Source organism: Rhinoderma darwinii, chromosome 4, assembly GCF_050947455.1.
Source record: "Rhinoderma darwinii isolate aRhiDar2 chromosome 4, aRhiDar2.hap1, whole genome shotgun sequence".
NCBI classification, from domain to species: domain Eukaryota; kingdom Metazoa; phylum Chordata; class Amphibia; order Anura; family Rhinodermatidae; genus Rhinoderma; species Rhinoderma darwinii.
Genome location: NC_134690.1, coordinates 380228333 through 380243729, shown reverse-complemented (window position 1 = coordinate 380243729; position 15397 = coordinate 380228333). Strand labels below are relative to the sequence as shown.

At 43.2% G+C, this 15397-nt stretch overlaps 1 protein-coding gene across 2 annotated transcripts; it reads left to right on the top strand.

Annotated features, from left to right (window-relative positions):
- The first annotated feature begins 5991 nt into the window (after window positions 1–5991).
- LOC142761381 (TOG array regulator of axonemal microtubules protein 1-like) lies at window positions 5992–8397 on the top strand. 2 transcript variants are annotated; one of them, XR_012883624.1, is made up of 2 exons: window positions 5992–7560; window positions 8155–8397. XR_012883624.1 is itself a non-coding variant. In XM_075864571.1 (2 exons), exons 1-2 carry the CDS (start codon window positions 6079–6081, stop codon window positions 8160–8162), a joined length of 972 nt encoding a protein of 323 aa, XP_075720686.1. In that variant the 5' UTR covers window positions 5992–6078; the 3' UTR covers window positions 8163–8397. The 2 variants fall into 2 exon arrangements, 1 of the variants encoding a protein (XP_075720686.1); XM_075864571.1 differs by having other exon boundaries at window positions 5992–7042.
- Window positions 8398–15397: the final 7000 nt, after the last annotated feature.

Genomic DNA, 15397 nt, shown 5'->3' with positions numbered 1-15397 from the left:
AACGCTCCCGTCATTACGGGAGCCCCATTGACTTCCTCAGTCTGGCTGTAGACCTAGAAATACATAGGTCCAGCCAGAATGAAGAAATGTCAAGTTACGCTCCGCACCACACATAACATCTGCGGACTTCATTGCGGAATTTCGATTCTCCATTGAAGTGAATGGAGAACTTCCGCAATGAGTCCGCAACCAGTCCGCCACTGCTCCGCAACAGACAGAGCATGCTGCGGACACCACATTCCGCTCCGCAGCCTATGCTCCGCAGCGGAATTGTACGCATCGTGTAAACGAACACTGCTAAATTAAAGTGAAAGTCAATGGAGAAACGGCTCCGCTGCGGATTAACGCTGCGGAGTGTCCGCAGCGGAATTTAAGTGAAATTCCGCCACGTGTGAACGTGCCCTAAATCAGGCCTTAATGTAATGGACTGAAACTGATCTAATCTTTACTCATAATTATTTCTCAAATAAGTTGAACATTTTTTGCACCGATGACAGGGAAAATGGAGCACCTTAATATGCTGGTAAACCAGTTCAACAGGTATCTGGTTTGATTGACTTTGATGTCGATTTTGGTTGGTTTGTTTGTTGTGGAGTGTTTAGCTGGCCATATGTGGCCGATCAATCAAACGTCGCATGATCTGACCACAACATGCCAAACAAAACTGGCAAATCAGACACATAGTTAAAAAAAATAAGTAAGACAACAGAATGCACTTGCTCAAAATAGTGAATGGTTAGTCGTAATCGGCCAATTATGCCATATACGCCTGGTGTCAGCCAGCGGCCAAAAAATCTAATGTCAGAGACACGCAGGACCTGCCGACACTGAACCCATCAGGACCGTGGGACTGCCGGATTCAGTGTAAAACTAGCGATACAGCTGTTTTGTAGAATACAGAACAGCCGTATCTCCAAAAGTAAAAGGAATTTTTCATTAAAAACTAATTACAAAGTTACACCAAACACAGTGACTAATCTAATTATTATTTAAGAAAAATATGCCCTCAAAGGTTTACTTAGGGTAAGGCCACGCGGTGCGGTCACGGTGCGTTTATGTTGCGTTTTTAAATTGCAGCAAGTCATATTTCAATAGAAGTCTATGGTGAAATTTGTGTTATGGACAGACGGCTGCTATTATATTACAATGTGTTTTTTGATGCAGATGAAAACTGCATCTTCATAATGTCCGACCGCATGCAGTTATTGACCGCGCTGCCAATGCTGTTGCTGAACTGCTTGCGTTTTTGCTAACAGTTCTGCAAGGCAATGTAATGATCTATATACAGGAAGCACCTAACAAACTTCAACACAGGTGAAAACTATGTCCATCAATTATTTCCTTTAAAAACGCAACAGAACTGCAGGATTACAGAGACAAAAAACGCATGCAACTGACCGCATGCGGTTTTCAAACTCAACAAAATCGAGTCAGCGACGCACCGTATGGCCTTACCCATAGCCTTTAAAGAGGACCTGTCATCTGACCTGACATGTCTGTTTTATTAAATACTTACACTACCGTTCAAAAGTTTGGGGTCACCCAGACAATTTTGTGTTTTCCATGAAAACTCACACTTATATTTATCAAATGAGTTGCAAAATGACTAGAAAATATAGTCAAGACATTGACAAGGTTAGAAATAATGATTTTTATTTGAAATAATAATTTTCTCCTTCAAACGTTGCTTTCGTCAAAGAATGCTCCATTTGCAGCAATTACAGCATTGCAGACCTTTGGCGTTCTAGCTGTTAATTTGCTGAGGTAATCGGGAGAAATTTCACCCCATGCTTCCAGAAGGCCCTCTCACACGTTGGATTGGCTTGATGGGCACTTCTTGCGTACCATACGGTCAAGCTGCTCCCACAACAGCTCTATGGGGTTGAGATCTGGTGACTGCGCTGGCCACTCCATTACAGATAGAATACCAGCTGCCTGCTTCTTCCCTAAATAGTTCTTGCATAATTTGGAGGTGTGCTTTGGGTCATTGTCCTGTTGTAGGATGAAATTGGCTCCAATCAAGCTCTGTCCACAGGGTATGGCATGACGTTGCAAAATGGAGTGATAGCCTTCCTTATTCAAAATCCCTTTTACCTTGTACAAATCTCCCACTTTACCAGCACCAAAGCAACCCCAGACCATCACATTACCTCCACCATGCTTGACAGATGGCGTCAGGCACTCTTCCAGCATCTTTTCAATTGTTCTGCGTCTCACAAATGTTCTTCTGTGTGATCCAAACACCTCAAACTTCGATTCGTCTGTCCATAACACTTTTTTCCAATCTTCCTCTGTCCAATGTCTGTGTGCTTTTGCCCATATTAATCTTTTCCTTTTATTAGCCAGTCTCAGATATGGCTTTTTATTTGCCACTCTGCCCTGAAGGCCAGCATCCCGGAGTCGCCTCTTCACTGTAGACGTTGACACTAGCGTTTTGCGGGTACTATTTAATGAAGCTGCCAGTTGAGGACCTGTGAGGCGTCTATTTCTCAAACTAGAGACTCTAATGTACTTGTCTTGTTGCTCAGTTGTGCAGCGGGGCCTCCCACTTCTCTTTCTACTCTGGTTAGAGCCTGTTTGTGCTGTCCTCTGAAGGGAGTAGTACACACCATTGTAGGAAATCTTCATTTTTTTGGCAATTTCTCGCATGGAATAGCCTTCATTTCTAAGAACAAGAATAGACTGTCGAGTTTCACATGACAGCTCTCTTTTTCTAGCCATTTTGAGAGTTTAATCGAACCCACAAATGTAATGCTCCAGATTCTCAACTAGCTCAAAGGAAGGTCAGTTTTATAGCTCCTCTAAACAGCAAAACTGTTACAGCGGTGCTAACATAATTGCACAAGGGTTTTCAAGTGTTTTCTAATCATCCATTAGCCTTCTAACGCAGTTAGCAAACACAATGTACCATTAGAACACTGGAGTGATGGTTGCTGGAAATGGGCCTCTATACACCTATGTAGATATTGCATTAAAAACCAGACGTTTGCAGCTAGAATAGTCATTTAGCACATTAACAATGTATAGAGTGTATTTCTGATTAATGTAATGTTATCTTCATTGAAAAAAACTGTGCTTTACTTTCAAAAATAAGGACATTTCTAAGTGACCCTAAACTTTTGAATGGTAGTGTATGTACTGAGCTTGGTTCTGCTGCTGTATATATGCACCGAGCTTTGTTCTGGTGCTGCATATATGTAATGAGCTTGGTTCTGGTGTTGTGTATAGAACTATATTGCTTGTAAAATGTACAAATGTTTTTATGCTCGAGTTACATAAAAAGAAATGTGAAAAAGAAATGACACGTCAATTGGTAGAGAAAACAAGCACGGCGATGGGGAAGGAGATGTCGGGAAAGAGTTGGGGGGTGGGCGCCAAACTGAATCTTTGCCCCGGGTGCTGGAAAACCTAGCTACACCTCTGCTTATGAGCAGGGACCTCTCTCCGGTAGATTGTCAGCTCTTATGGGCAGGGACCTCTCTCCTGTAGATTGTCATCTCTTATGGGCAGGGATCTCTCTCCTGTAGATTGTCAGCTCTTATGGGCAGGGACCTCTCTCCTGTAGATTGTCAGCTCATACGGGCAGGGACCGCTCTCCTGTAGATTGTCAGCTCATACGGGCAGGGACCTCTCTGCTGTAGATTCTCAGTTCTTACAGGCAGGGACCTCTCTCCTGTAGCTTATCTGTTTTTATGGCCAGGGACCCCTCTCCTGTAGATTGTCAGCTCTTATGGGCAGGGACCTCTCTCCTGTATATTATCTGTTATTATGGCCAGGGACCTCTGTCTTGTAGATTGTCAGCTCTTATGGGCAGGGACCTCTCTCCTTTTTTCTCATTGTTTGTTCATTTGTTTTGATTATTTGTCATTTTACTTATTTGTTAGTTCCCCAATTGCAGCACACTGTGGAAAATGTTGGCGTTATATACACAAAGATGAATATTATTATGATATTATAAATGTATCTTTGATGTTAGAGGTTATTAATAACAGGAAGCACCCAACATCAGGTAGGATTAAAGCCAGCATCTTCATCTTCTAACCCTTAGCTAGTACTCAAATTTATTAACAATTTCCATTATTTAGTGAATCCGCTCTATTATGTGCAGATTTTCCTGCGGCAAATACACAGCATAATACAGTAACGGCAAGTAATCTCATCTGCAAATTGCAGAATTTTCCTGGCTGAAAATTGAACTGCGGTGCAAAGTTTAAAATCCGCAGTATATCAATTTATCTTACTCTTCCGTCTCAGAATTGTATCAGACAAGATTATAAAAAACGCATAAAAATATGCAGCATATAATCCGCACCGGTTTATTGTTAGGGCATGTTCAGACGTGGCGGAATTCTGCAGACACTGTCCGCATCAATGCCGCACATAATCCATGATGCAGATTCCGTTGCGGATATGGCTAAAATGTGAAGTAAATTGCTGCGGATTAGTCGTTGTGTATTCAGGTGAAGAGTACTTCCTGCTGTCTTTCAAACATTCCATCCCAGTCCAGCCAGAATATTGAAATATCCTGTTCGTGAAAGCAATCCGCAACGCAACACACATTACATCTCTGGATTTCATTGCGTAATTTTGAAACTCCATTGAAGTCAATGGAGAAATTCCGCAACAAGTACGCATCAAGTCCGCAACAGCCAGTGTATGCTGCAGACAACAAATTCCGCACCGCAGCCTATGGTCCGCAGCGGAGATGTCCGCAACGTCTGCACAAAGATAACTAAAAAGGTGTGGAAACCAATGGAAAAACTGTCCGCAGCGGAATTCCACAGCAATTCCGCCACGTCTGAACGTGCCCTTATGCGACGGATTTAGAGCTTCCGGCATTCTCGTGGTTGTGCTCTAGAACAACAGAACCCGGAACACAGATGTGAACAGAGCCTTACTATATTTGCCAAATATACCAAAACAGACCTCAATATAAAGATCACCCCTTTAACTTAAAGGGGTTGCCTGGACAGGGTTTTTCATACTGATGAACGGTTCACAGGATAAGTCATCAGTATATAATTGGCGGGGATCCGACACCCTGACCACCCCGCACCGATCAGCTATTCCGGCTACCTCTGGGCAAGTGAATAGAAGCAGAGTTGCAGTACTGCAGCACGGCTGCTATACAGTGTACAGAGCCATCTGCTTCTGACACCGGCCCCTGCATAACATCCGGTGCCCGGAGGTAGCCAGAATAGCTGATCGGTGCAGGATCCAGGTGTCAGACCCCCACCGATCATATACTAATGGCCTATCCTATGGATAGGTCATCAGTATGAAAAACCGCCCCGTGCCCGAACAACCCCTTTAAACTATCATGTGCTGCTGAGGGCAAAAAGACCTAAACAGATCTGTTCCTAGCTATGGTTCTCTGTTTGGCTAATACCTGAGTCATATCCTAAGATTCCTTCAGCGTTTGCAGGGACAGTCATGTAAATGCCACTAGAGACAAATTTTCCTCAATTTAAAAAAAGAGTTACTGTATTTATTGCAAATTTTCCTAAACACAGGCATTATATTAAAGGGGTACTCCAGGCATTATTTTATATTGAGGCCCCTTATTAAGGGGCCTCTTCAACCCAGGCTCAGGTCTGCCTGCTGATAACATGCTGAAAAACAAGTCAACTAGGTGATTATGTGCTCTAGAGCCTAAATATTAAGTAAATTACTTGCAGCGCTGGAGATGTACAGGAAAAATAAGGTGTAGTAAACGTTGCAATAAGAGCTCGGTTATTCTGAAATGGGTGATAATAAATAAATATTGGCTGATAATAAATAAATCTTCCCCCCAAAAATTAAATTTTACAACAATTAACAGTAAATATTTGTATCCAGTACTTGTCCTGTTAGGTGTTTTACTTGTGAACAATATTAAACATATTCGTCTATTTTTAAGTCAATGGCCCTTTAAGGGAAAAGTTCTACAGGTCTGGCTGATGTCATAGAAGCGTCATGGTGAAACTATTGTATTAGAACTTCGCTTGCTGAGTACTCTGTACATTGCTGGACTTTCCCTACAGAGAGAAGCAGTGATATTGGTGTTCGCACCAAGTGTTTTATATAATTTTTTGGAAGATGTGGGCAGAAGACTCCTTTGACTGTAGTAGCTCGGTAACATCCAGCTCAGATTCTGACCTCTCAGATATTTCCTCCATCTGTTATGGCATGAATCACAAGTACAGCCTAGGTGACAACTTTGCTGACTACCGGGATGTGGTGGCTCAGAGAGTGCTGGCCAGGTTGACCAGCAATCTTCAATTGAGAATCCCTGACAAACATCCGCCATCTGGTGACTGTGGAAAAAATCTGGGTTGGAAAATCCCTAACACCCCAGAACCACCTAAAAGGCCCAAAAAAGCCACAGAAAAAGAGGTTACCAAGGAAACTGGCCAAAGATATAAAAAGTATATTGCAGCAGCGGAAAAGACCTTGGAAGAACTCAGGAATATGAACAATGGGAGGAATTCTCTCCAGGCGTATCCATCAAAACCTTTACCAAAAATAACGCCTGTGAGTACGGTGCAGTATAACAATTCCTATTTACATCAAAGGAACCAGCATGATGAGCCTCCTGCACCTGAGAGGAAGAAGACATCTGTATTACCATCTATAGGACCATCAAGTCATCATGCAGTCCAAAGCCATAAAGCAACGCACAATAAACCACTAAAGAAGATGTCCCAGTCCAAGATGACCGTTGCTGACGCCTTAATCCTGCTGGAAAACGAGGACTGGGAGAAAAAGATTCGAGGCATTGACACCATCTCATCCTTGATATCGGTCCATCCTGAAGCTGCTGTTCTAATAATACAAGACCTGAGGACAGCAGTAATGAAGGAAGTGACCAACCTGAGATCCGCAGTGTCCCTCGCAGCGATCAAGTGCCTGGACATGATGTTCACAGTATTGCAGGTGAACATGGACTGCGACCTCCAGCAAACTGTCCGGGTGTTGCTACACAAGGCCGGGGAATCCAACACCTTTATCCGTGAAGCAGTGGACAGCGCTCTGACATCAATGGTGGAAAATGTCAGCCCAGGTCGCGCTCTGACAGCCCTAATAGAGGGAGGACTCTGCCACAACAACAGCAAAGTCAGATCCACCACAGTCAAGCATCTTGTAGGTTTGGTGGACAGAATGGGCCCAGACTTCTTTCTGTCTGGTAGAAAAGGGATCACAGATAGGGCAATACCGGCTGTAGTTCAATCTTTACAGGACCGCTGCCCCGAAGCCAGGATGTATGGCAGGGAAATCCTGAGCAGTCTAGCTCCACACCCTAGACTGGGCGCAATGCTGGCAAGGTATGTGCCACCTAAAAACCTAACAGCCATAAAGCTCCTCCTGAAAAAATGTTCCAACTAAACTTTTTGTAACCAATGAAAACATTGCACGGAGGACTATTACTAGTTACTTATTTAAAAAAGAACTTCAAGAACAAACAAAAATTTTAAATTGCTCGTTGGACAAATGAAAATGTGGAGAAGAGACCCAACCTACAGTGTCCGGAGTCATAATCCAAGAACAGCCCTGGTATTACCGGCAGATCCCACTGGCAAGGTACGTGGAATTGGGAAGGATTTATGTCTCATTACTTTGTCTTACATACATTTATATACAGTAGTAGTTGCAGTTGTATATTTTGGAAAAACCGCTCTATTAAATATCCTCCTCACTGCTCAACCGCAATGAGGAGGACATTGAATAGAGCGGAGGATTCGGGATCCCCGTTCTAACGATCAGTGGAGGTCCCAGCGGTGGGGCCCCTAACCATAAGGAAATGATCACCTATTCTGTGGATAGATAATAATTTTAGATTCTTGTACAACCCCTTCAAGAGGGTTTTCTACTGATATACAACTATGGGATCACAACTAGACATGCCATTAAAGTGTGATTGGTGACCACTGAGAGCCCCACCAATCTCAAAAACACGGTTGGCCGGATCCCCTTTTTCTTTGCACAGATGGCCACATGTCACTCTTCATTGCAACCCCCTCGCTCTTGCAATACGAAGGGGGGGCATTAATATTTTCTTTGCAGTGCAATGCCAGAATTATCCAATTGAATCAATATTTATAATAGAATATATGACATTCTGTGTAAATGCTGCTGTACCTGTCGGCTCCATGTAACCTGATCCTCTATCCACAGGTCTCTAAGAAGCTTTGAAGCCACACACTGGACCTCCCATCACAGCCGGAGACTTCCAGATGTCATGGAGGATATAACTAAGGAGTAGTCACTGGATCTGCCCGCTGCTGCCCCTGTGTGAGATGCACCTGCCGCAGCCTTTCTCCATCAGACTATATCTATCATTAACATCTAGAGAAAAGAAGCCCCTCCCCCTCTGGACTATTTTTTTTGTGACTAATAAATTTTCCTTTGTGCAGAAAAGAGCGTAATATATTGTATAGTATAATAACTAAACGCTAATACTAAAATGTGAACCATCCATCTCTTGTACAAATGCCAGCCCGTCATGCCAGAGATTTCTCTACTATCTGTCAGGAGATCATTGTCATAGTACAGAGCATATATATATATATATATATATATACACACACACACACACACGTCTAATATTTGGAATTTTTCTTAATAGGGCCAGATGTTGGAGGAAACACTGCAGTGTCGCCCATAAGTCTGAATTATTTATTTGCAGCTGGTGCATTTACCCACTGAGCCAGGTTGCTGCTAGAAGCTGTAGGTAGCAGGGCAGGTGGAAAATCTGCGGGATGTCACTACTGTTATATTGGTAGATAATCGGACTTGATCATGATAGTTGATTATTACAACTATAATATCAGTACCGCTATATCATAAGCTCTTAGTTTGGTACCACTTGTAGCTGAGGCCCTAATACATGTTACAACCAGCAATCTATGAACCCGCTGTCCACAAATGTCTGTATAGAGCTCTGTCCAGTGGTTAATAATCTGTCAACTAGCAATTAAATTTACACTGGACACTGATGGTGGAATAGCACAGGGGGCGCAATGAGGACATGGCCATTAATAATATTATATAACAGTCACACATCTTCTTTATTGTGGATCTTCACCAAAAATAAAATATTTGCTGAGCAATTGTTCCTGTCGCTCTTTCCTACAGTATCCCTTCCGGTTATCTCCGCAGTTACAGGTTATAAATGGTAACACAGATAACTGTATAGAAGTCAGTAATCCAGGCAGAGCATAGTATAGGACCTCTAAAATGGGGACCCCCACTGAGCTCTGTCTGGAGTGCTTCTTTAGGCCATATTCACATATTACAGTAGTGAGACAGAGAGCCGCATTGATGACTCTCAATATTACTGTAGAATAAATATCATCCCTATCAGGAGAACACGTATGTACAGTGGAGTCTGTCCTGCAGGTTCTTCAGTAATACAGCTGTGTGATAGCATGATCTCACTTCTATATCCCTATAGTGCTTGTATGTATGTTATGTGGGAGAGAGAACAGTGCAGATACATATTATATACCTGAATTATATGTGTATATATATATATATATATATATCTACAGTGAAGGAAATAAGTATTTGATCCCTTGCTGATTTTGTAAGTTTGCCCACTGTCAAAGACATGAACAGTCTAGAATTTTTAGGCTAGGTTAATTTTACCAGTGAGAGATAGATTATATTTTTAAAAAAAAACAGAAAATCACATAGTCAAAATTATATATATTTATTTGCATTGTGCACAGAGAAATAAGTATTTGATCCCCTACCAACCATTAAGAGTTCAGCCTCCTCCAGACCAGTTACACGCTCCAAATCAACTTGGTGCCTGCATTATAGACAGCTGTCTTACATGGTCACCTGTATAAAAGACTCCTGTCCACAGACTCAATTAATCAGTCTGACTCTAACCTCTACAACATGGGCAAGACCAAAGAGCTTTCTAAGGATGTCAGGGACAAGATCATAGACCTGCACAAGGCTGGAATGGGCTACAAAACCATAAGTAAGACGCTGGGTGAGAAGGAGACAACTGTTGGTGCAATAGTAAGAAAATGGAAGACATACAAAATGACTGTCAATCGACATCGATCTGGGGCTCCATGCAAAATCTCACCTCGTGGGGTATCCTTGATCCTGAGGAAGGTGAGAGCTCAGCCGAAACCTACACGGGGGGAACTTGTTAATGATCTCAAGGCAGCTGGGACCACAGTCACCAAGAAAACCAGAGGTTAGAGTCAGAAAACCATTGGTAACACATTACGCCGTAATGGATTAAAATCCTGCAGTGCCCGCAAGGTCCCCCTGCTCAAGAAGGCACATGTACAGGCCAGTCTGAAGTTTGCAAATGAACATCTGGATGATTCTGAGAGTGATTGGGAGAAGGTGCTGTGGTCAGATGAGACTAAAATTGAGCTCTTTGGCATTAACTCAACTCGCCGTGTTTGGAGGAAGAGAAATGCTGCCTATGACCCAAAGAACACCGTCCCCACTGTCAAGCATGGAGGTGGAAACATTATGTTTTGGGGGTGTTTCTCTGCTAAGGGCACAGGACTACTTCACCGCATCAATGGGAGAATGGATGGAGCCATGTACCGTCAAATCCTGAGTGACAACCTCCTTCCCTCCACCAGGACATTAAAACTGGCTCGTGGCTGGGTCTTCCAGCACGACAATGACCTGAAACATACAGCCAAGGCAACAAAGGAGTGGCTCAAAAAGAAGCACATTAAGGTCATGGAGTGGCCTCGCCAGTCTCCAGACCTTAATCCCATCGAAAACTTATGGAGGGAGCTGAAGATCCGAGTTGCCTAGCGACAGCCTCGAAATCTTAATGATTTACAGATGATCTGCAAAGAGGAGTGGGCCAAAATTCCATCTAACATGTGTGCAAACCTCATCATCAACTACAATAAACGTCTGACTGCTGTACTTGCCAACAAGGGTTTTCCCACCAAGTATTAAGTCTTGTTTGCCAAATGGATCAAATACTTATTTCTCTGTGCACAATGCAAATAAATATATATAATTTTGACAATGTGATTTTCAGTTTTTTTTTTAATATTATCTATCTCTCACTGGTAAAATTAACCTAGCCTAAAAATTCTAGACTGTTCATGTCTTTGCAAGTGGGCAAACTTACAAAATCAGCAAGGGATCAAATACTTATTTGCTTCACTGTATATACACTACCGTTCAAAAGTTTGGGGTCACCCAGACAATTTTGTGTTTTCCATGAAAACTCACACTTATATTTATCAAATGAGTTGCAAAATGACTAGAAAATATAGTCAAGACATTGACAAGGTTAGAAATAATAATTTTCTCCTTCAAACTTTGCTTTCGTCAAAGAATGCTCCATTTGCAGCAATTACAGCATTGCAGACCTTTGGCGTTCTAGCTGTTAATTTGCTGAGGTAATCGGGAGAAATTTCACCCCATGCTTCCAGAAGCCCCTCCCACAAGTTGGATTGGCTTGATGGGCACTTCTTGCATACCAGACGATCAAGCTGCTCCCACAACTGCTCTGTGGGGTTGAGATCTGGTGACTGCGCTGGCTACTCCATTACAGATAGAATACCAGCTGCCGGCTTCTTCCCTAAATAGTTCTTGCATAATTTGGAGGTGTGCTTTGGGTCATTGTCCTGTTGTAGGATGAAATTGGCTCCAATCAAGCTCTGTCCACAGGGTATGGCATGACGTTGCAAAATGGAGTGATAGCCTTCCTTATTCAAAATCCCTTTTACCTTGTACAAATCTCCCACTTTACCAGCACCAAGGCAACCATAGACCATCACATTACCTCCACCATGCTTGACAGACGGCGTCAGGCACTCTTCCAGCATCTTTTCAGTTGTTTTGCGTCTCACAAATGTTCTTCTCTGTGATCCAAACACCTCAAACTTCGATTCGTCTGTCCATAACACTTTTTTCCAATCTTCCTCTGTCCAATGTCTGTGTGCTTTTGCCCATATTAATCTTTTCCTTTTATTAGCCAGTCTCAGATATGGCTTTTTCTTTGCCACTCTGCCCTGAAGGCCAGCATCCCGGAGTCGCCTCTTCACTGTAGACGTTGACACTGGCGTTTTGCGGGTACTATTTAATGAAGCTGCCAGTTGAGGACCTGTGAGGCGTCTATTTCTCAAACTAGAGACTCTAATGTACTTGTCTTGTTGCTCAGTTGTGCAGCGGGGCCTCCCACTTCTCTTTCTACTCTGGTTAGAGCCTGTTTGTGCTGTCCTCTGAAGGGAGTAGTACACACCGTTGTAGGAAATCTTCAGTTTCTTGGCAATTTCTCGCATGGAATAGCCTTCATTTCAAAGAAGAAGAATAGACTGTCGAGTTTCACATGAAAGCTCTCTTTTTCTAGTCATTTTGAGAGTTTAATCGAACCCACAAATGTAATGCTCCAGATTCTCAACTAGCTCAGAGGAAGGTCAGTTTTATATTTCCTCTAAATAGCAAAACTGTTTACAGCGGTGCTAACATAATTGCACAAGAGTTTTCAAGTGTTTTCTAATCATCCATTAGCCTTCTAACACAGTTAGCAAACACAATGTACCATTAGAACACTGGAGTGATGGTTGCTGGAAATGGGCCTCTATACACCTATGTAGATATTGCATTAAAAACCAGACGTTTGCAGCTAGAATAGTCATTTAGCACATTAACAATGTATAGAGTGTATTTCTGATTAATTTAATGTTATCTTCATTGAAAAAAAAACTGTGCTTTTCTTGCAAAAATAAGGAAATTGCTAAGTGACCCTAAACTTTTGAACGGTAGTGTATATTCCTGCATAAAATAACAATTTTAGAGCACTTTTTCTTAGAACTATACATTGTACCATTCCTCTGTTTTTCCTCTTGGAAATGTCTGGATAAATTAGGTGATATTCTCCTCGTCATTGGGGCATGTCTCTACACAGGTTGACACTGTTCAATCAGTGATGATAGTGTCAGACTGTGTAGGGACACGTCTGATTGATAAGTTGTCAATTTATTCATACATTTACCGGAGGAATAACGGAGGAACAGCATAGTTCTAAGAGAAGATGCTCCAGAATTGTTATCTTATGGGGAATATTTACTAAAGCAGACATGTCAGAAGAGCTGCCAGATCGTCTTTAATATGATATGGCACCTAATCGTAAACAGGTTCAGTAGTTGACACAGTTCACACGCGGCAGATTAGTTGCAGAATTGACTGCTGTGGAGAGTCTGCAGTGGAAATCCGCAGCAGCCTATTTTTCTTTTGGTTTCTATAGCTTTTTAGGAAACTTAGTTTAGACGTTGTGGAAAATAACAGAGCGGAATTTTGGCTGCGGTGTACAATTTACACTCCGCAGTATGCACAGTCGGATTCTCACTGTCAAATATGCAAATTACTGAAGTGTCCTGACAATGAATATACATTACCTCCAGCCAGGACGTGATGTCTGTTCAGAATCCTGACATTTCTGTAGCGTCTGCGTGATTTTTACAGCAAGGCAAGCGTAATCTCGTATTAAATAACAGGTTACATCGTAATCTCGCGAGATTACGCTTGCCTTGCTGTAAACATCACACAGACGCTACAGAAGTGTCAGGATTCTGAATGGACATCACGTCCTGGCTGGAGCTAATGTATATTCACTGTCAGGACACTTGAGTAACGTTACTGTGTGTTTATGTGGCTAATCATAGTGATGTAATAAGAACACTATCTGCTGTGTAAATGAATGGGGAGAAGTGTATGACGCTGATTGGTCACTGATTGTTTAGCGTCATACAATTCTCTCCACAACGCCCACTTGGTCAAAAAGTAAAACACGCCCAGTTGTCCATTAAGAAACTCATTAGCATAAATCTAAAATAGGTCATAACTCCGTCAAAAATGATCGTTTTTCGAAATAAAAAACACTGCTGTAATCTACATTACAGCGCCGATCACATCATGTACAAGATAGGCCACTTATAATGTGGTGACAGAGCCTCTTTATCGCACTGTTTTTTCAGCTTCCCATTAATTTCAATGGGAAGTTTCAGGCAGATTTCTCTCCAAGATATGTCTTGACAGTTTTATTTTTTCAGCGCCACTGGATTAGTACACTGTATCAACGTCAGAATCAGCTTGCAAGAAAAGCCATGTGAACAAGGCCTAAGGATTTTTACATATTCGTTGGATTCTTTGTTAGGCCGGATTAACACGAGTGTGTGCGTTTTGCGTGTGCAAAAAACGCTGCGTTTTGCACGCGCAAATGGCACTTAACAGCTCCGTGTGTCATCACCATATGATGCGTGGCTGCGTAATTTTCGCGCAGCCGCCATCATTATGACACTGTTTGTATGTTTGTAAACAGAAAAGCATGTGGTGCTTTTCTGTTTTCATTCATACTTTTGACTGCTGTTGCGCGAATCACGCGCGTCCCATGGAAGTGCTTCTTTGTGCTGCGTGTGATTTTCACGCACCCATTGACTTCAATGGGTGTGTGATGCGCAAAAAACACACAAATATAGGATATGTCGTAAGTTTTACGCAGCGGACACACGCTGCGTAAAAATCACTGACTGTCTGAATGGCCCCATTGACTAACATAGGTCCGTACGAGGCGCGTGAAAATCACGCGTGTTGCACGGACGTATTTTATGTTCGTCTGAATAAGCCCTTAGGCTGGGTTCCCACCAGTAGCATAACTAGCGCTGTAGCAGCTGTAGCGGCTGTTACTGGGCCTGCTGCCTGAGGGGGCCGCCCGCCGACACAGCCCCCCATGCCAGGTGGCGCCGCCCTGCCCCTAGCATTTATGGGCTGTGCGGCATGGGTGCCCTCATGCCCGTTGGCGTCGCTAGAAACGGGGCCCCGGTGCTAACGACAGCCGCATTCACTTGTATCTGCATCCTTTGGACGTAGATACAAATTGAATATTATAGGCTGCAGGCCACGTTAAGACTCTCTGCGCAGGCCGGCGTGATGACGTCACAGCAACACGCTGGTCTGCGCATGTGTCCCATTCGGAGCCTGTGCAGTGCTCCGTCCGTCGCGGGAACGGGGCAAGGTAAGTACAATATTTTTTTTGGAGGGGGGGCTGTGTGTCACTATATACAAGGGGGGTGCCGGGTGGCACTATATACAAGGGGGGGGAGCCAGGTGGCACTATATACAAGGGGGGAGCAGGGTGGCACTATATACAAGGGGAGAGCAGGGTGGCACTATATACAAGGGGGGAGCAGGGTGGCACTATATACAAGGGGGGAGCAGGGTGGCACTATATGCAAGGGGGGAGCAGGGTGGCACTATATACAATGGGGGAGCAGAGTGGCACTATATACAAGGGGGAGCAGGTTGGCACTATATACAAGGGGGCTGTGTGGCACTATACACAAGGGAGGGCTGTGTGGCACTACTTAGGGGGACTGTGTGGCACTATCTACTAGGGGCTGTATGGCACTATTTA

What these genes read in the sequence shown, in the direction of transcription:
- LOC142761381 (XM_075864571.1), top strand. Translation starts at nt 6,079, where the DNA reads ATGTGGGCAGAAGACTCCTTTGACTGTAGTAGCTCGGTAACATCCAGC.